Source organism: Fringilla coelebs (assembly GCF_963513975.1).
Source record: "Fringilla coelebs genome assembly, chromosome: 1".
Classification (NCBI taxonomy): domain Eukaryota; kingdom Metazoa; phylum Chordata; class Aves; order Passeriformes; family Fringillidae; genus Fringilla; species Fringilla coelebs.
Genome location: NC_140028.1, coordinates 33,080,313 through 33,103,490, shown reverse-complemented (window position 1 = coordinate 33,103,490; position 23,178 = coordinate 33,080,313). Strand labels below are relative to the sequence as shown.

Sequence of the window (23,178 nt, the reverse complement as noted above, 5' to 3'; positions counted from 1 at the left end):
GACATACAACAACAACAAAAATCTTTGCCTTCCCTTCTTGAAGCCTTTTCAACTAGCACTGAGACCTTTGTAGGATTGCCACAGTGATTATCTAATTCTTTCTTATTTTCACATTTTCTTCCTCTTTTGATTCTTCTGGTATGCTTTTTCTCCTGCTTTTTTCTATCTTTTGCTTTTGCCCTACTCTTCCAGATATATCCAATTTCCACTGAGATTAATTTAATATCCAGTCACACTCTTCTTCCACTTAATTCAAGTGTCTGAGCACCCTCACTTATGCTTTTGTTTCTGGAGGTGAAATGTGCTAGAGTTTAGGGTGGAGGCTGCTACTGTTTGAGCTGCTGCTAACATGAACTTACCTGTTCCTTAGAGGAAGGATGTAACATTCACCAAATTCCATGGTACTTTACACGCTCACTTTTCTGGAATGCTGGGAGACCCTTCTGGTTTGCTTACATAGCCCACTCATCCGGCTCCAGAGTCTGCAGCCAAACCAACACTTCTGCTGGTTGTACCAGAGCAGTGAGTGATGGCAGCAGTCCTGTCCTCCCCCAGCCTCCTCTCCCTCACTGCTTGCAGGATAAACAGCTGTGATAGCTCAAAGGATAGCGTGGTAGAGGGTCAGGAATGAGAAGTCAGGAGTGGAGGAAAGGCAGGACGGTGCTTTTGGCACTGGTGTCAGCACACCTCGCTTGAGACATTCATCAAACCAGCCTGATCCATTGAAATCTCCCTGGGCTCTGAGCAAGCAGAAATGCTTGCAAAGTGAATGCCAGTAGCTGCCAGTTCTAATCTGAGAATGGTATGGAAAAGCAGTGAATTTTTAAATTATGGCAGTTATGTAGAGTGGCATAAGTGTCTCAATGCTTTCTACCTGTCATATTTAAATACCTACCCAAATTGAATTAAAGAACATAACACAAAACATGCTCATGATGAGTTCCAACTAACACAAGGGGGTTTTGGTATTTCATAGCCCTAACAGCTGAAACCCTTCGAAATTTTAAGAATGTAGGAACCACCATAAGACCGCTGAAAGATAAGTGCAATTTACAGTGACTTGCCCAACATTAACAGTGGCATTTGTGGCACAGCGCCCACATCCTCACCTCCTCACCCATCTGGTCCCAGGGCTTTCTATTATCTTGGGGAAAACTTTTTGAGGGTAAGCTCTAAAAACAGCTATAGGGAAGCACATCACAGAATGCCCTGCTAATATTTCCTCTTGCAGATGCACATTTTCAAATAAAACCCCAGCACCAGTTCTTGAGGCACACAGCATTCTCTAAACTGCCCAGACAGTTGTGCTATACCTATAACCTCGATCTAATAACACAAATATTAAAGCGGAAAAAGCTTGCATAAAATCTATATTGCCACATTAATCTCAAAAGGACATTTGGCTAATATAAAATTCAGCATCATCTTCATTGATGGTTCAGGGAAATAAAGTTGTAATAAATTGCCTCAAGGCAAAGTACTAATGATTGAATGAGGCTATGCAATTAAGATGTAAGTTTTTTAATCACCTTTGAGGTTAAACATAGAAGAATTATGTGTAAAAGGGCAATTAAATGCCAGAACTTTCAATCTCAGGTCTCCTCATCAAAGATTCAGTTACCTAAATTGTTTTCCACTATTTCAGAGGAAGAGCTGGGTGTAACAATATTTCATGCCCCACAAGAGGAAGTAAAGAATACTCTTTCAAACAAAAGCACTACCAGGCTATCAAAATTTTAACAAAGAAAAATAAACGAATCAAGATTGATCTCTAGTGCTCTCAAGTTCCTGAATTCCTAAATGTTAACATTAAGTTATAAAAGGGAAAAGTAGTGGAAAATGTAGCCATTATCATCTTCGTACCACATCCTTAAGTAATATATATCTTCATGAAATGTGAGTTGCATGAGCAATGCATTTGATATTTCTGTAACTTTTTATATAATTTCACATGCTCAGTTTAAAAATGCTTTCCTTCTGAAATGGTTTAAGATTTATTTTTAAAGATAAAAATGGATTCATTTGTGCTCTGATCCTGCAGATGCTTATATATCTGTCTTTGAGTAAAATTATTCAAATTAAAGTGTATTCAAGATTGTCAAGCCAATTTAAGTTTTCTTCAAGGGACACATGATAAATACTAATACTTAGTGACTGAAAAATTAACCAGTTTCAATCTACTGTTATTCATGAAAGTTGTAGGAACATGCTATGCATAGTATTGAAAAAATTAACCTTTTTCTATGTTTCCAGGGAATCTTAAGATGGAACAATTTAATAACCTGACTTGTTTTGTGAGGTTTTGTGCCCCTATCTCTAGCAGGAAAAAAATGGGGAAAAGGAAATATTAGAAAAGAGGTTTCTCACCCAAGTAATATTACTATTACTGCACTGTAACATTTAAACTACTATATTTTCATAATATAAACAAATAAAGACCACATGCAATTTTCCCTTGGGCAGAATGAAAAAGGGAGAAAAGAAAAGAAAGAAGCACATTTGACAGATGCTAGTCACTTACTACATGATAAGCTGTTAGAAGGCGTATCTATTTCAAAATAACTAAATAAATTCAAAATTCACACCAGTTTGTTGCAAGAACTCACTGTTTTTATTTTAGACTAGGAATGTGTTATTTTGCTCTAACTTAAAATAGCCATACACAATCCTCCCTTAAAAAATACCACAGTGAAAAATGTTCCCTTAAGATACACATGAAAAAATGACTCTCCTAGTGATTGAAGCGAAACCAAAGTATCCCTAATTAAAAACTTACCTCCAGAGTGGACAGAAGAGTTTAGGAAGATGGGAGGAAAAGAAGTGTATTAAGATGTGGTGCTTTCGACCTTATGCAAAATGTGTGTCTTTGTCTTCTCTTCATTTACACCTCTAACCCTGCAGCAAATGTAGTAGTTGTACTGTAAAAGTTTCCCCGTGCATTGGTTTGAGTAATTATTGTTGTTTACTACTGCCATTTTCATCAGGTAAAAAGCCAGTTCTCTGACTTTCAATAAACTTCCAAGTCTCTTCCCAGAGCCATTTACAACAGCCTTTCCAGCTTAACATTTCTGAGATATGTAGGCAGGTTTCCTGACACATGGAAAAGAGTGCGAATTACTGGAGTATTCAGCATCATAAAACACAGTCACTGATATAAAAGCTGAAAATGTGCATACCAGCTTTTTATTGTGCGTTTACAACCCAATTCAAGTTTATGAATAAAGTCTCATTAAAAGTTGAATTATTGCATATTGGGTACGCTGGCATTACAATAACACGAAACCAAAAACCAGAATCAATTGCATTTCTCTTGGCTCTATGCAATAGAGCTTCTCCCTGTACATCTGTAATTTTTAAAAATTCCTCCTGCCTCTACAACAACCTTCTGCTAATTTTCTTCAATTTTCTGCTCCACTAACTTAAAAGTCATTTCCTTAAGAAAACAGATGACAGACAACCTGAGTGACTGATTATATTGTGCCATCACTTTGTTTTTTCTCTGAGGCCTTGGTTTAAGAGGATGGATGTTAGTGTAAATGACAGAAAGGGGAGCTTCGCATAGGATTTCACTTCTGTTCAAAGACAAGCTAATGCAGCCTTGCTGAGGTGCAATCAACTTGACAAATGGATGCTGTGCAGCCCTGTGCCTCCCACTGAAACCCGAGAGTCTGATTTACACAATATTCCCCCTGTAAACGGAGGGAAGCCCAAATTCCAATCAGACTTAACGCTGCTCGGCTGTATAATGGGTTGATCTGATAATTCCTCCCATATAATGAAATCTGATAATAGTGGGAAAAAATACATCAGAGAGAATGGAATACATTAATGAACTTGTAAAAATACACTTAAGTCTTAACAGATTTAATAAACAGAGGAAGGATGGCTCAAACGGGGAGTCTTCATATGTGGTCAGGAGTTCTTGGGTTTAACAATGAAGCTGACTGAAAATACAGAGTTTCTATTTACAATTGACTACATTCACCACACCTTTTTTCAGATGGCCAGGAAATGAAAAAAAAAAAGAAAAAAAGCATTTAAATATCAAAGTAAGCTTTGTAATATGTTTACATGTCTTGCCTTGTTCTGTTTCCCCTTCAAACTAAACTAATTCTATGATACAAGCTGTTTTCTCAGGGAAATGTGAGTCAGATAGAAATGTTTTCCTACACGAAAAACAGTGTTTCATTTACTGACTGGAAAGAATAGGAAACATTTGCTTTTAGACTTTTAAGATTTTTTTGAATTGAAAAACAAAGACCATTCCATTTCAAAACACTTTTCACACAAGTTCGACAGCTGGCACAAAAATTAACTGAATGTTTACATAGAAAAATGTGACAGAAATGTCTACTAAAATCAGTACTTTTTCTGTATCATAATAAACTCTCATTGTCATTGTTCTCTACAAATAAATATTTTGCCTTAGCAGCTACAATTGCGACCAGAAGCTGTTCTCACACATCTACAAGTTGAGCAGCGCAGGATTTTTAGGGTTTTATTTACTTTGCTGTTGTCACAAATAAAAGAAAAAAAGAAAAAAACTTATGCAAACATTTCATGCTGAAGTGAATGGATTTCAACAGCTGCTGATTTGGTGACATCGAGAACCCCAGTGGAGATGTCCTGCTGAATTAACGTCTTGGAAATGTTAAAAAGAAACTTCAAACAGCCCTTGTTTAGCAGGCGGTCGAGGCTCGCTCTCGGTGGGGATCATGTGAAGACTAGCAGAGCAGTCACTCAGTCATGAATCAGACTTGTCAATAGTTGCCTATTTTCTCAACAGGTGTCTCAATCACACGTCATAATCCTTCCCCCATAGGCTTCTGTTTAACAGAAATGGCTCTGGCACGGGACGCTGCTTTTCCTTATATGAGACATATATTGACTTCTTACTTAGCAGCTCCCTCCTCCAGCCTCTGCTGAGCTTTGGGCTTGGTATAAACATGTCTCTCTCGCCTCTGTGAGCCAGCAGGAAAAGAATGGGGACTGCAACACAGGAGCAAGGAAGCTTTTAATCCTTTGTTATTGCTGCAGATAAGCACGGCAAACACCAAACCATCACTCGCTGCTCCGTCAGATAATTATGAAGTGCTGTTATGGTGAGGTACCCTTTGTGAATCCCTGTGCAATAATGCACTTGGTAGTCAGACAGAAAAAGGCATTGCTGACATAAAATATCTTATGCTGGCTAAAATTGTAGGGAAATTCTCCATAATAATAAACCAAAACAAAACAAAAGTTTAAATTAAAAACCCAGGAAGGCACTTTCAAGTAGGTATTTTTAATGTAACTAACTTTCAATCATTGATTTTTACAGTAATTTTTGTAATTAAAATAATTTTCCTAAGTTTTGAAATCCTTATTTCTTTTGTAGGACACGTACATTCAGGCAACTACGGAAGTAAATCAAGTCCTTTGGGTCCCAGATGTCAGAATCCTGAACAAATGCAAGTGTTCACAGAAAATTTTAAATTACATACAGTTTTTACCCTATAAAAAAGTGTTTATATCTATGCTTACCCTATGCTCTGAGTCACATCAGTATTAATAAAAACAGCAAAGATATTTAAAGAAACGTTACTTGGCTTTTCTATCAAAAAGCAACAAACCAGTAAACATTCTACAAATCAGTTTAAGCTTGCACAGATTATATAATTTCTTAGGTATTACCAAACTGTTCTGGGCTTCCTAATGCTACCTTTGTTTTCCACTTTTACCTATTAGATGTCTACAAAATGCTGAGGAGCTAAAGCAATGTTCTGTATTTCTAGGCCAGTCTCTTCCTGTATCAATGGAAGAAGTATGCTTGCAAAATAATGTGGGCTGGTTAGTAGCAGCATGCTTCACTTTTATAGTAACAGCTCCTGTAGAAACTACAGCTTCTACATGACTTGAAAATTAAACATAAAAGAAGATTTACAAAAAAATTTATCAGCTTTAAGTAATGTTTTGAGATCATAAGCCCCCTTGTATCAGACTTCATTAAAATGTTCCATAAGGAAGGTAAACTCTCCAACTGTAAGACTGTATACAACCTAATAATTTTGAAATATCTTTGAAATGCACGTCAAATGAAGTTAGACAGCAAAACTGGTGTAGTTTGATCATTCCAGCCATATGTCAAAATTCTTCCACATTGTTGGATAACATGAAAGTGCAGCACCAGCTTCTGTCACCCTCAATTTAAAAACTTTTGATATACTACCTCTGAGCACGGAGTTGTTTAAATACTATCTCTAACATCAGTAAACTGCGTGTACCACCTGCACCATGACTTGAATTACTGAAACACAACACTACACAATTAAAGAGATCTTCTCAGATTTCAGCAGAAAAAACATTGTACTGGAGAAATTTATGGCAAAGGAAAATATTTAAAATGTATTTCAAACGTGAAATATAATTTAATTCTGCATCTGATGTATACTTCATACTGGAAACACCACAGTGACAAGGTATTTTAAGTGTGTTGATAGAAACTTATAGCCTGGGCCAGGTCTTGAAAATGCTATGTAAGTGAGTGATTTTACATACAAGTTACTCCTGTGAATTAATTTTAACTATTCACACAAGTGCTCTGTAATGACATAGAAATTTTTGCAATTTCTGTCAGAATGAACATAAAGTATATACACTACTTCCTATGTAGACATACAGTATGTCAATACATTCTTTTTTCCTTTTTTCAGTTCTGGGGCAATTTGGAAGAACTCTGTTCCTAATCATAGTCATAATTTTATCATATTCAAGACTGTATAAGTATTTTGACATAGGACTGGATTAATAAGTTGGTTTCAACATCACTGCTCAGATGGATGCTACTTCCTGCACATTTGTAGGAAAATTTGCATTTTTTAAGATGTCTTTTCTCTGTATGTTTTGACACTACATAAGGATATTATGCAAAGATTATGCCAGATGATTATTTAGAGAACACAAATACATTCTCTGTAAATGCAACTTTTTAATGACATTTACTCAGAAAACTTACTGGGCATTGATTGATTGATTCTGAATGGGAGCCCAGCCTCATACAAACCACATTCATCAAAAGCACCCTAATCATATCACCATGTTAACATTTTGAACTTTACTTTCAGTACTTAATGAATGGAATTCATGAAATAATCAAATTTAGGGGAAATTGACTCTTATTTTTCATTTATAAAGACCTACTTGCAACACAGATAAGGCATTCTTGCTGTATTCTCTGCTTTCTCCCAAGCACAGAGTAAGAATTGATAAAAAGGGAGTAAAGCATATAAGCATTGTAAAATGGAACTTTCAATGGGTAATCCACAAGGATGCAAGTTCCATCTCATTCAGATGCAGATCATTTATTCCAGAAAAGACAACATCAAAAAATTGATATCAAAAGTAAGGCAAAGGCTACAGCAGCAAATGTTTAGGCACATGCTCATAATCATATAAAGAAACAGGAAAGTGTTATTACCAGTAGACAGCATTGATATATGGAACTTGATCACATTTAGCTCTAAAGTTTAATAGGTAAATTGAAAGATCAGATATTTTCTGGAAAAAAAATAAGGAAAGGATATAAAATCTTGACTGTATTTGAAGACTAAAGAAGCTTAAGTTATTCTGCTCATGAGACAAGGCAGAGACAACCTGACAGTGGACCTGCAATACCTACAACAAGAGAGATTTGCTGGGAGATGTCTTAAGAGTATCAAAGACAAAACCAAGGTCTTGTAAAAGTTAGAGGAAGATGAGATTAGAAGAAAGGTGCACAACTTCTCCCCAAAGTAGAGAGGAGTAAGAGTGACACTGAGATTTTTCTTTCTTCTGCCAGACAAGGAGTGGAATAGAAACTTCAGATGCACACTTTGAAACACTGTCTTTAGCAAGATTCCAGAGCCACCACACCAGTTACTCACACTGTCCAATTCACAACCTGAAAAGACATTCTGACTTCTTAATACAGCAGAAACGTAAGCACGGCACCTGGTTGTACCACTTTTAGCTAGTAACTTGGCTTGTTTACCTCCTAATTTCCACTTGAAATGGAGAACATTACTGCAAATGCAGAAATTCATAACATACAACCTAGAATCTTCTTCCATCTGATAAAGACCATCCCCCTAAAAACTGCACTAATAATCAAACCATCAGTCAAATACCAGTCTTTGATACTCTGGGCTGCTGCTGTCTCAATTGTGAATGATTTGTGATCTGAAGCAAGGTTTCAGGAGGGAGGTCTAGGAGGGAAGTAAGAGGCATTACTCAAAACAAGACACTGCTCTTCAAGATACAACCCAGCCACATATCTCTTCTCAGGACAAGGGGCATGAATTCCTGTGATTTCAACAATGAGCCTTTACTTTTCTATGCTTCTCATCACTTCTTTTTCTACAACTGTGAACAAAATTTTCCACTTCAGTCACTTTTGTCCAGCTGGAGGCAATGGGCATGCAAGTGCCAGCTACAATGTTTTGTAAAAAAAAAAAAATACCAAAGACCATTTTGAAAGACCAAAAGGGAGTTTAAAATACAAGTTACTCATTCTACAATAAAAATCATGAGACAGCTGTAAATGGCAGCTTTCACGCACCCTGGGCTTTAAAAAAATTAACTGTAGGAACATCAGTTCTTAACATGTCTGTTCAGGGATGTGGTGGTTTAGTCTTGAGCACTTAGAAAAGAGCCCAGCCAAAACAAAGAGGGGATCCCAACCCCAGATGGGGTAAATGTAGCTGCATTTAGTATTTCACCTCAGATCAACCTCCACTTACACCAGCTGAACTTGCATTTTTGACTCTGTACCTTGCACAGACCAATCATGTGGTAACCTAATGGAACACCTCATATGCAGACCTGCATGAGCACAGAAATGTTTACAGGATCAGGACATTTAGGCAGAATTTCTTAAAGAACTCGTGTTTTAAAAGCTGTGTGTGCTCTTTTTTATAAATACTGTAGCATAAAGTATCTTGAATCGGAAGTCCAGAAGTAGAGGGCATATTTGAAACATAGACTTGAATTTTTCTCAATTTTTCTCTTGATTTGTACTTTAGACTTTGTTTCACAGTCTGTATTATTTTTAAAGCCTCATGATTAACCTCTAACTTTATTAAAACTGTTCAGATGAGTGCTACTACATTGTTACACACAGCATTGTCCTTAGGCAGCTGAGGGGACACATCTTGCCTAAATAACTAAGCAAGTGATGATTACCTTTGAAACAATTTCTTGCAGGCTGTTATATCAGACTGTTTCATACCTTCTCATGCTTCTTTTCATTAAAAGAAAATCTTTCAGGCAAATAATATATGATCTTTTTTATAATTTTACACATCACATTAAAAAGCTACTTTTTTATTTAATCAAAAGTCTCTGGTACCTTTCAATCACTCTGCTTTTTTGTTCAAAGTTGAAAGCTTTTTGAAAAATAGCAGTTTGCTTCTTATCACTTTTCTCACTGTCATGATCTGAACGAGATGTTCCTTAAGATTTTCCATAATTTTATCAAGTTCTATCCTTCCTGTTTTTCCTGTTTTTTCAACTGGTTTCAGTACAGTTCTGTTCACTCCACTGCTTATTTTGTCACATTTCCCAAGTTTTACTATAACCCAGTGCCTGTTATATTGCTGTATGTTCTAGAGGCTATTGAGATATGAAGCGCTCTTGGCACGTTATTCTAAAAGGCAAATCTTGTACACAGAAAATAATCTTGATTCTGAAGTTAACACTTAGCTCGCTACTTTTCCTTCCAGATGCTATCAAGTATAACTGTGACATTTTATTTGGTATTTGGCTTAATGCAAGTTATTTGGGGCTTTGACAGGTAAATAAAATCCTGCTGTTTACTCATGACTTGCCAACACTGTTAGGATAGGAAGATGTATGTCTAAACATATTAAAGCACAGATTCATAAGGCAGATGCAGTATGACCAGTATGACCTAAAAAGTCAAAGTGTATATATAAAGTGTATATATATACCTTAGAGCAGTCATTTCTCTAGATGAAGAACTAAGACATATTGCAGTGGAAAGGATTGTTTTAAGGGGTAAGTGTGGACATCCACTGCCACGCTGCTCTGCTGACTCTCTGAGAAGCTGCTTGGCTTCTAAAACTTCAGTCATGAACTTCCCTCGAAAATGAAAGTTGTTTTCACCAAGCAGCTCCAGCCATATTAAAGCTACCAGCTTTTGATTTTCTTTTCCATATTCCATTACAACTCTGTTAAAACATATGTCATAGAGCAAAACTGAGAGTCCAAACAGCAAATTTTCTTTAAAATCCCAAATACTTCTGAATGTTGGTCTTGTATCACTTAACACTCAGAAACACTTTGACCCAAAGAGTGAACAAAGCCATCAAAAATAGGGAGGATTCAGCCAAGATTTTTATTCTTCAGGACTGTATATACCTTTTATTCTGATTAAAAGTTGCAGCAAAACAAATTTTTTGAGAGAAGAGTATAAACTTTGACTCTTTCCATCTACATTTGTCTCAGGTGTTACCTTTTCTAAATGAAAAATAGTTTATTTAAAAGTATAAATTTCGCTTTTATATGAAAAAATAATATATATTTTCCAAAACACAATGTTCTTACACTCTACTAAACACAGACGGGGATGACTAGAGGCTACAAATCTTTAGGTTCTCCACTGATGCATAAACTAAACAAAAAAGACAACCTTACTTGTTTCAGAAAGCTTTATTAGAATAGGAATCTTTGAAGACAAACACAAAAGATTCTAATATGTTTAGATTTTATAATGTAAACAACTAATTTAATGCATCACTAACAATATACAATACTCGCCATCTTGCAACATGAATGCAAGGAAGAAACTGATGTAATCTGTGAGATATTTCAAAATAATTAATTTGAGAATAAAAAAGAACTTTTATTGTGCAAACTCTCCTTGTTTGCCTTTTTTAAAAGGATCAGAAAACTGCAGCACTTGAACCTTTGTTAAATGAAGGTAACAAGCAATCTTTTGAACTGGCCTCTAAATTAAGAACATGTAATTGCCTGAGAAAGGGTATTTGATCAAAAGGGTTTTAAGTGTTACTTATCAGGAGAGTTCCAAAAAACTCAAGATCCAGTTTATTTAAATGAGGGCCAAGAAACTTTCAAATTATCTTAAAGTAGTTTGACATGTCTAAATTGTGTCTTTGCCAGCATGTCAGACTTCCTCACTAGTATTTTCATCCTGTAAGGGCAAATGGGATTTTAAGCACTTTTGGATCAAGCCAATGTTTGATGCCTCCTTTTAATTTCCTTTAACTCCCTCTCAAACCCACATCTTCTTGCTTAATTATTTTGCAGCTTATAAAATTATGGCAAACATTCCTTTGCCCTTTTTTTTTCCCTATTATTTTTCTCACAAGTATGGACAGACACATGATGACTGAAAAAAAAAAAGTTCTATACACAGAGCCTTTACTTTTTATTTAATTTAGAAGAATGATCCTGTTTTGTGGCATTCCAAAATCAAGCCCCAGGTCCTGCAGTATTATCTGCACTGATGAACTGAGGCCCCCTGGGAAGCCCCTCTCACAGGCACAAAGGTTCATGTATGCCCAGCTCCCCACTAAATGGCTGATAGTGTATTATTATACCACCTCACATAAATGACAATGGAGTATTGAATCTAACACGACAACATGAAAATCTCCTCAATTCATAATTTCATTCAGCATGCTGTGCTAGAAAAAACTACCCCAATTATTCAAAACAATGTTGAAGCAGGAAATATTTAGGAGGGAGTATGAAATAAGACTGCCTTGCTGAACAGCCCAATGTTTTGAAGAAATATCTAAACAGGCGTTCTGTGGCCTCAAAAACCATCTAAAATCTTTCCATTACTGGGATAAGCCTTGTAACCAGTATCAGCAAAAGGTGTTATTTTTATCTAGGTGGCTGAGACATGGTGGGTACAGGGACTGCTCAGAGCTCCACTGCTATCAGCATAAAAGACTTGAGGCTTTGGCACTTGCCTTACTTTATCTACAGCCGATACAAGAGATTCAGCAACAGCAGCTGCCAAAATGTCCTTTATGAATCAGTGCCACGCAACCAAGTTTTAAATATCCTGAAACAAATGTAAAGCTCTTTTACAGACAGCTGAAGAGCTGAATGCTGAGGAAAGAAAGATCTTGTTTTGTCTGCAGGTTATGCTTGGAAGAAATACACAAGGGAGGAAGACAAAGACTTTCCAGGTACCGCTGGGGAGCACAGTGACTTCGTCTGAACATGTCCTACTGCCTTAAATTGCCTTTGTAGCCTGAGCTGGCAGTCTCAGCTCGGGGTCCATGTGGCAACTTCCCCCCAGAGGAGCACGTGGCTGGAGGTTTGAACAATGCCGCCACCAGCTGGATACCTACCCGAGGCAGGGATGGGGCTGGCTGCGGAGCAGAGCAAGCATATGCCTCCAGCTAACATTGGAAATACTCAGAAGGAGCAGCTTTGCTTTGGCCAAATCTGCTCCCAGACTCAGGATGGATATTCTGCATCGTGAAGTGTAAATACCTTTAGAAATTAGAAGTTATCTGCTACAGTTTCTTTAGCTTTGTCCACTCGTGGTGAAAACTGAAGGGGAAGAAGTATTGACCATCAAGTCCAGTATTGACTTGACGGTCAATACTAGACTGTGAAAAATCATAGCTTAAGTCTCTTTAACTCCCAGGAGGACAACAATTTTTCTTTTCATTATTCAGATCAAAGGGGTTAATATCAAATAAGAATTCCACCAAACTTTTCTGCCCATGCAGCTCTATTGAGCAAACTGTTCATTGAGTCAAAAACAGGACTGTTCTGTGGTTACCACTTTGTGCTCCTGGGACTGCCCAGCTGTGACTCTCTGTTGCATAAGAAGGGTTCCTAAAGAGGGTTCATGGTCCTGTGGGGACAAGCACAGAACAAAACTTACATCTTCTGCATCTTGCGTGAGACTGTGAACCCCTGAGCTTACTGGTAAAACAGTTCATCATCTTTCCCACCAGTTTTGTAAATCTCAGCCATTTTCTTAGTTTCACTACAAATGCCCAAGTACAAAATTAATTATTTTTTTTGGCTAGAAGCATTTTTTTCTTTATTTTGGACCAATTTGAACTGGTGGGGTTTTTTTGAGGGGATAAAGGATGAGAGAGGAGATTTTGGACTGTAAAATCAATTATTTGTACAGCCGTAAGGATCTGTGGAAAACTAGGTCTCACATTCTCTCTTATGATGGGAAAGAGAAAGAATGAATATGAAGAAATATTGATAAAATTTAAAGTTTAACTTAAGAGTTCACTGCTTTGGTTTTGCTTGATACCTCCATTCTAGTGTTTATTATCTCAAGTCCTGGATCCTTGAGAGAGTGAATTACTTGGAAGCACTCTTACATTTAGCATATGTGAAGGATCTTGCTGGAATGAAGCATTAGCATTGGAACAAAGGCAGTCTGTAAGGGCTACGAAAGGGAGGGCACAAGTACATACAGAGCTTCTGGGGACACAGAAACTCCTGTACCAAGTAAGGACATTGAACATTTGATGCTTTGAAGAGAAGGTTGGTTGGTGACTCCTTCCTGCCTCGAACAGTGGGATGTTCTGACTCATTGATCTTAGAAACCCAGTGTGACTACAAAAAAACCTGTACAGGTAATCACTTTAGAAGCAGAGACAGAGGGACCTGGATTTTATGTTAAATGAGCTATAGGAAAGACTATACCTTTTCCCTTGAGATGTCTGACATTTTCCATTAGGGCATCAATGACAAGCACGTAAAAAAGAGAAGTGAAGTCATTTTCTCAGGTAAACCATTAGTCATCAAGCCAGGGTAAGTCTTCAGCTCTTTCTTGATGGGGTATTTAAAAAAACCTCCAAGGAAGAAAGCACAGATGTCTAGGAACTGAGTTTAATCATAGTGCTCCTCAACATTGCTCCACAACTTTCTCGTCCTCGCACTTCCAAAATTACCTGCTACTAATTACTAATTACTTATGAGTCCTGAGCTCATTTAGTTCCCCTTAAGTCTATTGTCAGAGCATTAATTAAGAGATTCTGGCTTCTTGAAATGAACCCTTGAAAGGAAGGGATGTAGGATGTCAAATTTAGTTTCTGCTTGCACTGTGTAGATCAAGGGGTTGTATGACGATTGTGCAAACTAAATACGATGAAATTTCATTTGTGCTAGATGCATGCATAATGCCAGCCATGGGATATTATTTCAAGAGAAGTGGAAAAATTAGGTGGCAAACAGAATTTTGGCAAAAGCACAGTTCTTCAGATGCCACATGTGCAAATCATTATTTTGTCTTGTAGAATGGTTAAGGAAATGTGACTTGAAATGCCAATTATATAATTAGGGTGTTAAGCAACTTCACCAAATGACAAGTGATTAAACACAATTCACCAAACAGGCATAGCATTACTTTGAGTAGTGTGTGGAAAATGCCACAGAACAACTCCAGCTAGCACTGGGTGGGCAAAAAAGTTCAATGTATATATAGCTAAAGTCTTTCTTTGTCTAAAATAGAGGTGCCCACAAAAGCTGTACTTTGAGTGTTAGTTTTAATTCATAACTTTGAAATGTTTTACCAGTCCTAGAAATTAAAATGGACGAAACTATTAAAATTAAAATGCTGGTTGTCAGGGGTTTAAATGAATAAACCTAGATCTTTGTCAATCCCAACTACAAGACAAGCTACTTGGGGGTGGGTCTCCTTCCACTTGATTTTTGTCTCTATCTCTGTTACTATCTTTTGTCCAGTAGGTGTATGCCTATCCATTTTTAGCTGTTGAGTAGGAGAAGAACCTACCTCTGTTGTCTTCCCCGTGTTTTTCCCTGACAGGGAAAAATCTGTTAGATTTCTTGATAATACAAGTGGGCTGAATCTCCTGCTGAAGCGTGACAAGGCAGTAAACTGACATTTTTAGCTTTTCCAAACTTCTCCAATACCTTTCCCTTTAAAGCTTCTTCCCTTTTCTAACAGACACAGCAGCAAGAACATTCAAGATTTTTACATTCCACCATTGTCCAACTGAGCCTAAAGTAACAGCAAAACAACCAAACCAGAAACAGATTGCAAACTTAGGATAGCGAACAGCTGGCCTGTGCTCCATGGAAGGTTGGCTCATTGTATGTTGTTAATGCCTTTCTTGCCACTTCCACATGTTACACTGCACTGAAAGCTTGCTAAGGTATTTTAATGCAAATAACTACTAAGGGTGCAGTTCCAAAACAGCTAAATTTCTGCAGGTCAGGGTTGCTACAGCCCTGCTCTTCCTCCCTCCACGTGCCATTCCTGATCTCCTATTTTTGCCAAGTCATGCTACTGCACAGTGAACAGTAGGGTACTGTTTAAGGGTACTAAAGACAAACGTTTCTACAAGAAATTAACTGCTCTGTACAATTAATTTTTGCCTCATCCCCTTTAAACATCATTTTACAAGGTGGGTAAGCTGAGCCAACAGCTTGCTGCTGTGGAAAGGGATGGCTCTCTCTCCTCTTCAGTGGGCAGTCCTGATGTCTCCCTTGTTTCAGGCATTCATCTAAGGCCCAGTGGATCAGTTCAACTCAACTCAGCTTGTTTACACCTGGCTCAGCAGTTTAGCAAGCAGCCAGGACTGGAGATGATGTCAATGGGAAAGAACAACCAAGACAGAGTGTCTCACCTCGAAGATACTCAAAAGCTGCCTTGACGTGGCCTGGGCAGCCTCTTCAAGGTGGCCTTGCTTGAGCAGGGGCCTTGGACCAGGTGATTTCCAGAGGTCCTTTCCCACCTCAACCCTTGTGTGATCCTGTGAACCTCACCACGCTTGTGAAGCCTCACCAACAGCAGTCAGGAGGATATTCCACCTCTTTTTTTCTCTTTTCCCAACAGACGAAGACAGTCCCAAAAATATACATGGTCTTTGTTTGTCATTAGTTATGAGTTACGTGCCAAGCATGTAAGATAGGCAGAGACTGCAACAGAAGCATTTCATACCCTGCTGACATTGCTGTGTAAACAAACATGCATACACAGAGCACTGAAAAATCCTATTATGCATCTTCAGCAAGAAGCAGTCACACTGGGAATCTACTCAGGAAGCCCTGAATGAGAGGAATGAAAGAGTCTGGCAAGGAGATAGGCTTGCCTTGGTTTGCATTTTTTTCCCATTCAGCAATTAATTAGTAACCCACTTTTTGAAAATTAAAGATTACACTTCCTGAACAAATACAAGCATTTGATCTTGGGCTCATCAAGGAAAACTTCAGCAGCTGCCAGGGAAAAGCAAATGTTCTGTCACGTACATCCAGACTGACATAATGTGAAACAGAAGATGAAGAATACGGAGAGAATGTACCAGTACTTCCACACACAGTCGTGGGGAGCACAACAGATGAGGAAAAATATCAAATAGCAGACAACAATCCAGTGAGCCTAACTAAAACCTGATGGGATGACTCCTTACTGCAGCATCAACCTAACAGAGAGTACAGAAGGAAAGCAAAACGTGGTGCTATATATCAAAAGCAGGTTAAATTTCTTTCCTACGTGAACTGGCTCTTTTGGAGCATTGGGCACTCAGCTGTGATCATGCTGGCACCCCCTCCCTTGAAGGAGAAGGAGACCCAGTTGTGTGAGATGTTTTCATAAGATCAGGAAGAAGTCCTGATGCTGAAGGGGCTGTAATGGAATTGCCGAACCTTGGGAAAACTGCTAGAAAATTTTTACTTATTAAAATTGAGGTTGTATCATTTTATTGAAGAAGCCATCCTGAAGAAATGAGAAATGCATTTACAATAAGTAAAGTAGAAATAAGCTGATAAATGAAGCATATAACATCGCCTGAGGGAAAAAAAAGGACAAGAAAAAGGATACATGCATTTTTTAAAGAAAACCTTGACATTTTTTCATTTTTTGACCATGTCTGGGACATAAAAACCCACTGTGAAGTAAATCTCAACATCTAGAAAATACTAACTTGTCATTACAAAAAAAAATTAAATTGGTAATTAATGTAGTGTCATCTGGTTTTCTGACCTGGAAAGGTATTTTAACAAAAAACACAACCCGATTTATCTTTTCTGGTTACAGCACTGGACAAATTCTTATCCTTCACATACTCAGTGACTACACCTTTAGCTATTTTGGCTTTTGTAAATTCCCTAGATGCTGCTTCCTGAGCATGCTCTACAAGCAATTCTGAGACCACAACAGAGATGTGGAGCTTCTTTTCAAAACTTAATGCTCCAAGAACTTTCTCTTGAGGCTGTCACTCCTCTCTATTGTTCCTTGAGAACTATTTCTGCCCTTCCTGTATTCAAATGCCATCAGGAGCTGCTCACATCTGGGCATCCCCAATGTCTGTTAACCCTGTTGAGAAATGCCTGTTTGCAGGCCAGCAAATATGGTTTGATACAGAGCACATTTCAGTTTGCTCACCACTGCTGTCTGCCAAACTTTCCATCAGTGATTTCTGAAACTGCTGAGTGTGGCATCTTCCTTTCAGTACAACCTCTCCATGTTGAGCTCTCTGATAAAGTCTATCTTATCAGTAGCTCTTCCACTTCTACAATTTCTGCCCCTGCTCACTCTCTTTCCAGCTATTTTTATGCTTAAAATAAAAGTGCTATTAGTGGTAGATTAAACATAACATTAAACATTTGGTATCTTCCTGCAAAATAAAAGTATTCTATTCTGTGCATTGCAAAGTGCAGAAGAGTTCGAAAACTACAACCTAATATACAACATTAATATAATGGATAACATTAAGAAAGCAAGGAATAAAAATATAGGCATAAAATGTTCATTGATATCACTTTACCAGTACAATTAGGTGAAGTAAACAGCTGAACTCAGTAATAAACAGATCGACAGTAATGCCAGCACCAAAAAACATGCATATGGTTAAAACCTCCAAAATCATCAAAAAGTATTAAAGCAATGAGACTTTAAGACAATGGACTGCTCTTTGATCTGCCTCCTGAAATTCAAGTAGAGAACTGGTCACTCCTCAATGAACATTAAGTTACTAGGAGTTAAAAATTCACTTGTTCGGGCAGAGTACTCCATGGCAAGCATGCTAAAACTCAAAATGGGCCCAAGCTGTTCTTTCTCATCACTAGCACTGACTTTTAAATAATTTCATTTTAAAATGAATGTTCATATTTTCAATTTGCCTGCTGTTCAGTAAGCCTTATGAATGCACCCAAGATGTTTATTCTTTCACAGCTATGAAAAGCACAGGAGTGTGATACCCCAAAGCACTCAGTCACTCAGAGCAGTAAAATCCAGAAAAACAATTATTATAAAGCCACTGAAGATGGTAACATTGCAAGTTTCTGAAATATACATGTAAACATGGAAGCCGAGTTTGACATTGGCTTGTTCAAGGCATAGCAGAAGTATGTCACTTCTAAGATTGACAACATGTCACAGGCTGTCTTGTTTGACATAGGGCATCAAATTTAACCTAGCTACCATTATAGTGAATCCAGTGACATTCCTTGAGTGCATCTATAACAACTTTAAGGTATTGACTAGAGTCCTCCAGGGAAAACATAAATCTCCATTTCCTACAATAACTAGCATTACAATTTCTAACTTACAGTTCTTAGTGTGCCTGCACTCAAGAGTTCAAAGAACTCTTCATGTGTCACAGTTCACTAAAACTGGACAATATTTATTTGTAGCTGTAACAAGAAATTCAGGTTTCAGTACTTTGAGACGTAGCAGTGAGGATGTCTTTTTTTTGGTGGGGTTTTTGATCACCCCTTCTGCTTAGCTCTAGCTTTCTCTCTTTATTATGCTTTTGTGGCCTTCAGACATTCACTGACCCTTCAGACATTCTATTTTTCAGTTCCCCTGCACTTTCTTAGTTTTCTGCTTCATTCCAACTACTTTTGATTATATAGCCTCCTATCTATGAATTTTTCCCTTTTCTGTCTCCTACTTTTCATATCTTGAATTTTCTCAGTGACACAAATAAAAAAAACAATCTGGACTTCCTTTCTGTTACTTTGACTTTCAATACATTTTCCACCTTTACAATATATGCCTGAAGCCCATCATAAGCCCTGAGAATAGGTTGTCACCAGTCCCACAGCAATGTAAAAAAAATGCCAGGCTTTACTTCCATTAAGGAAAAACTCAGCATTAATTGAGAAAATCAATAAAAAGTGGTGACCATTTTAACTAATAGCTACTTGTAACTAAATTTTACTGGAAAAAACCCTCCAAAGAATAGTTGCTGTTAAGGAAAGAGAGTTTTAGAGTTATAGTCTAAAATTCAGGAAACAGAAAAATAGAAAGAAATAATTCAGGAAAAAAAATTATGAACTCCATTAATTTTTATTAAAGAGATTGGCATACCTGAATGCAAAACCTAGCAAAACTTGTGGCAGGATACACTGCAGTGGTGTTTTAGGAATGTTTCCCATTTTTTCTTTTTGTCAAAAGAAAAATGAAAGATCAGCAATTGCTTCCACAATACTGCTTCATGACCAAATGAGATATGCCTTGTCAATCAGACATTCGAAATACACACTAATTAACGTACCAGTGTGATATGTTTATATCAATCTGAAATTGCTCGCATGAAGTATGTGGGGAAAATATTTGAACTCATTAAAATCACAAGCTAGACCAATCTAAAGAATGAAAACTCCCTACAGAGTACAGGAAAAGAGCAAGAGACTTGAAAAACTGCAGTGTCAAGTCTTGACATATTTGAAACGGCCAGATAATGTACTTATGCAGGATTGTAACCACTTTGGTATCTGCTGGGTAACAAATCTCCCACTGGATATGAGTAGGGAGACCCATTACAAAAGACAAGTCCAATCTAAAAGGTATTCTGTAGTGCTGGAAATGCCATTGGCAACATAGTTTTCTTTTTTTCCCTTTTCATTTCTATTTTTTTGATCAGCTGCCATGTACCACAGTATTGTGGTTCTCCTGCCACAATACAGTCACAAATCTGTATATAGCTTTTTTGTTAGATACTCTCACACATCACTTTTCAGCCCTTTTCCACCAAAATATTTCAGAGTCTCATTCCTAAAGTGTTCCACAAAAAACCTCTAGAAATTATAGAATCAATATTTTAAAATGAATGCGAGAAAAATTATCTTCATAAGCACAGAAGCCGACAGTTCCTGATGTCAAACTAAGCCAGGCCTCACTACTGAGGCAGAAATCACCATCCCTCCACTGAAATCACACAATTCCAAGTGATCAGCCCATCCTAATAGCCATAAAATACTACAGATATGATTTTAAAGTAACAGATTACAAACGTTAAAGAAGAATTTGTAAAATTCAAGTTTTATAGCACACAGTTATCCTGCACTTATTTAATTTGACACTTTAAAATGAAGTTCAGTTTGACAAAGGTGCAGTATTTCTGTCTCCTATTTTTAAAAGAATAATAACCATCAAATCAACCTACTGTGAGTAAAATTGTAGGAAACAAGGAAAAACATGCCAAGCACATAGGAACAACAGAGAAAAAGGAAATTTTCTTTTAGCTAGTCCATTAACAGCCCTAATTTTGTCATTAATTTATTAATTCCAGTGCCTTGACTTGCTAATGATTAATTTTTCTCTTTTTATTCAGGTGATGCAAAATGATACTTTAATCTAGTCCTGCTACCCCCTTATCAAACACAACCCATCAACAGCATCCCTCTGCCCCAGAAAATGAAATTCCTTTGACACTTAGGAAAGGCGAGAGCAGAAATTTGTGCATCCTGTCCAGTGAGCGGATTTATTTTGTGAGACACTGGCTGGCATTTGGCTTTCAGATTATTATTTTCTTTTGCTCTTGGCTCAGATGAAATCTTTGCACAAGTGATGTGGGTTCAGTAACACAACAACCACCCCATCATGCAATAACAAAACATTTATCTTTCCATTTTAAGAACCCTGTGGAAAATTACATAACTAAAACCAATTATGAACAGTTTTTCATTGAAAATTGAATCAAGATGAGGAAATTCCAGCTACATAATGGCCCAAGTAAATTTAATTCTACCTATTTGTGAATGTGCCATGATACAATCTTTATCTGTGATTTTATGCAATTTTTTTTTCTTCTCAGAAGAATATCCCATTTGGAGCACGGAATGGGCACATTTGGGATGAAACTAACGCTGCACATAATCTGGAATTTCCTAATCTCTGGGCGCTTGACTTTGCAGGCTTAATACAACATTTTCATTTAGAGGTCTTAAATATATAATTATTCAGATGGCTTAAATGTGCTTTTTGCTTACAGAGTCTTTTTTCTGTTTACATATCATACTCTAGCCTAAATAAATGCTAAGACAAAGGCCAAGCTGGCTGGTAGCCCAGAATGTAGTTGTTACCAAACTGACAGGGACCACCTTAAATTCATTGAAACGTCTAAATATCGTACTTGTGTTATAACGATATTTTAAAAGCCTATCCTTACTGAAAGAAAAATGAAGCAGCTTTAGAGCAGCATAAACAAGTTGCTGGATGAAATGAGAATTGAATGTCAAAGTATGGTCTGACTTACCACAGCTCTCCATTACTGTAAAACCCCAAACACTTAAGGGCAGGAAGTATCCTCATGTTACCATGTAAATAACTAATGGGCTTAGTTTATGTTAACAACTAACTTAGGAACTTTCAATAAAATCCCACCAAACAAAAACATGGCTAAGGGTGTCCAAAACTTTTCCCCAAAAGTAACTAATTCTGCTAATTCTTAAGGCAGCTTTTCTTTTTTTTTTCTTAGAGAATCTTGCATAGATTTTGATGAAATGCACAGCAAATGTGAACACAGTATCATTTAAAGATAATCTGCAAAGGCAAGTAAACATGGTAATTTTTCTAATCTACCGAAGATATGAAAGGTGCAAGGTTTAGTTTAATGTTTTCTTCTGCTTGTTTCCTTTTTGCTTTTAATACTTTCAGAGTATCAAAGTCTTGTCTTGCTTTTATACATATGAGTGTTGGAGGACAAGACTCCAAGAATGACAAGAAGAATGGAAGTCCCCCTCAGTTCCCATCTGAAGCAAAAGGGTGATAAATGATTAACATTAAGCCTTTTTTTTTTCTTCAGGCTTTTTGCCAGAAGCTTGAATTAAATGTTTTTGCAACAGCCAAACAAAATGGAAGTTTTACACAGTCTGATTAAAAATGCCTTTCCCCTCTCAAATGCCAGTTTCTTGTGACAGATGATGGCTAGAGATGACGGCTTCATCTCTCTGCTTTTCCAACTACTCATAATCTTCTAACAAAATAGGATAGACAAGACCTGATACACACATAAAAGCAAATAAAACCTTTGCAGAAACCTTACATCTGACTTTAAAACCAAAGCAAGCTCTTCAGGCTTTCCTAATATATCTTAAAAATATGTAAAAAGCAATATAGTTTTGTCTCCTTTGCATTTCACTCTTTAGATCTAATCAGAATTTTAGCAGGGCAAGAGAGGCAAATCCCTGTGACAAGAACATGCCATATGACATGCACAAGATGCGTCGAAATTTTAAATTTACTAACGCTGGCAGTCTGACCTTACCAGATATTAATAAAATTACAAGAGTGGGGGGTGAAGGTATGATACCTGGTCATGGCTGGCTTCAATGGAGCTCCCGATACCTTGGAAAGTCATCTGCACAGGAGACAGTGTCAAACAGGTCAAACACTCTTTGCCATTTTGTCTATCACTGTAGTGTACCTATAACAGAATAACATACGTAATCTGCTAAACACCAGGTTTGCACAAGGGAGTCATGCTAAAATACTGTCCCTTTTCAATAAGCTTGTCAGAAGAATTCCAGACATTTACATTGAATTCATCTTTAATATCAAAAAGGAGTTTGTAAAATAGTCTAGAGAGTCACATGTTGAACTGGGGCCCAATTTTTCATGATATGCCTGTTGCATAATTTTTGAAGTGCTGAGTTCTTCAGATTCTACATCTTTCAGACTGAATTCAAGATGTTATATCTATATAAGAATCTAGCTTCAAGTTAAAGTTTCCAGCCTACATGTCATTCTTAACAGCATATTGTAGCTTAGTTATAAAACACCCAAGTAAATCATTACAACCTCGAAAAACTTGCCAATAATAGCTTAAATTTTTCTATTTTAATTTAATTTCTAGCAAAATCCACTAACACTTTTGACATTACTATTATGATACATATATCAATTAAATCAAAATGACAGATAAAATGAGAAATCACATT

General features: G+C 37.1%; 1 protein-coding gene across 2 annotated transcripts in view; it reads right to left on the bottom strand.

The window, feature by feature from the left end:
- The window catches only part of STAU2 (staufen double-stranded RNA binding protein 2), a 170,228-nt gene that overhangs the window by 38,786 nt on the left and 108,264 nt on the right, over positions 1-23,178 (bottom strand). The window contains exon 13 of one of the 2 annotated variants that reach the window (XM_084214937.1): positions 22,551-22,664. The exons of the other annotated variant lie outside the window; for it this stretch is intronic. Within the exon in view, the coding sequence (XP_084071063.1) occupies positions 22,551-22,664 (114 nt within the window). The remainder of the gene's footprint in view (positions 1-22,550; positions 22,665-23,178) is intronic. 2 annotated transcript variants of the gene reach the window in all.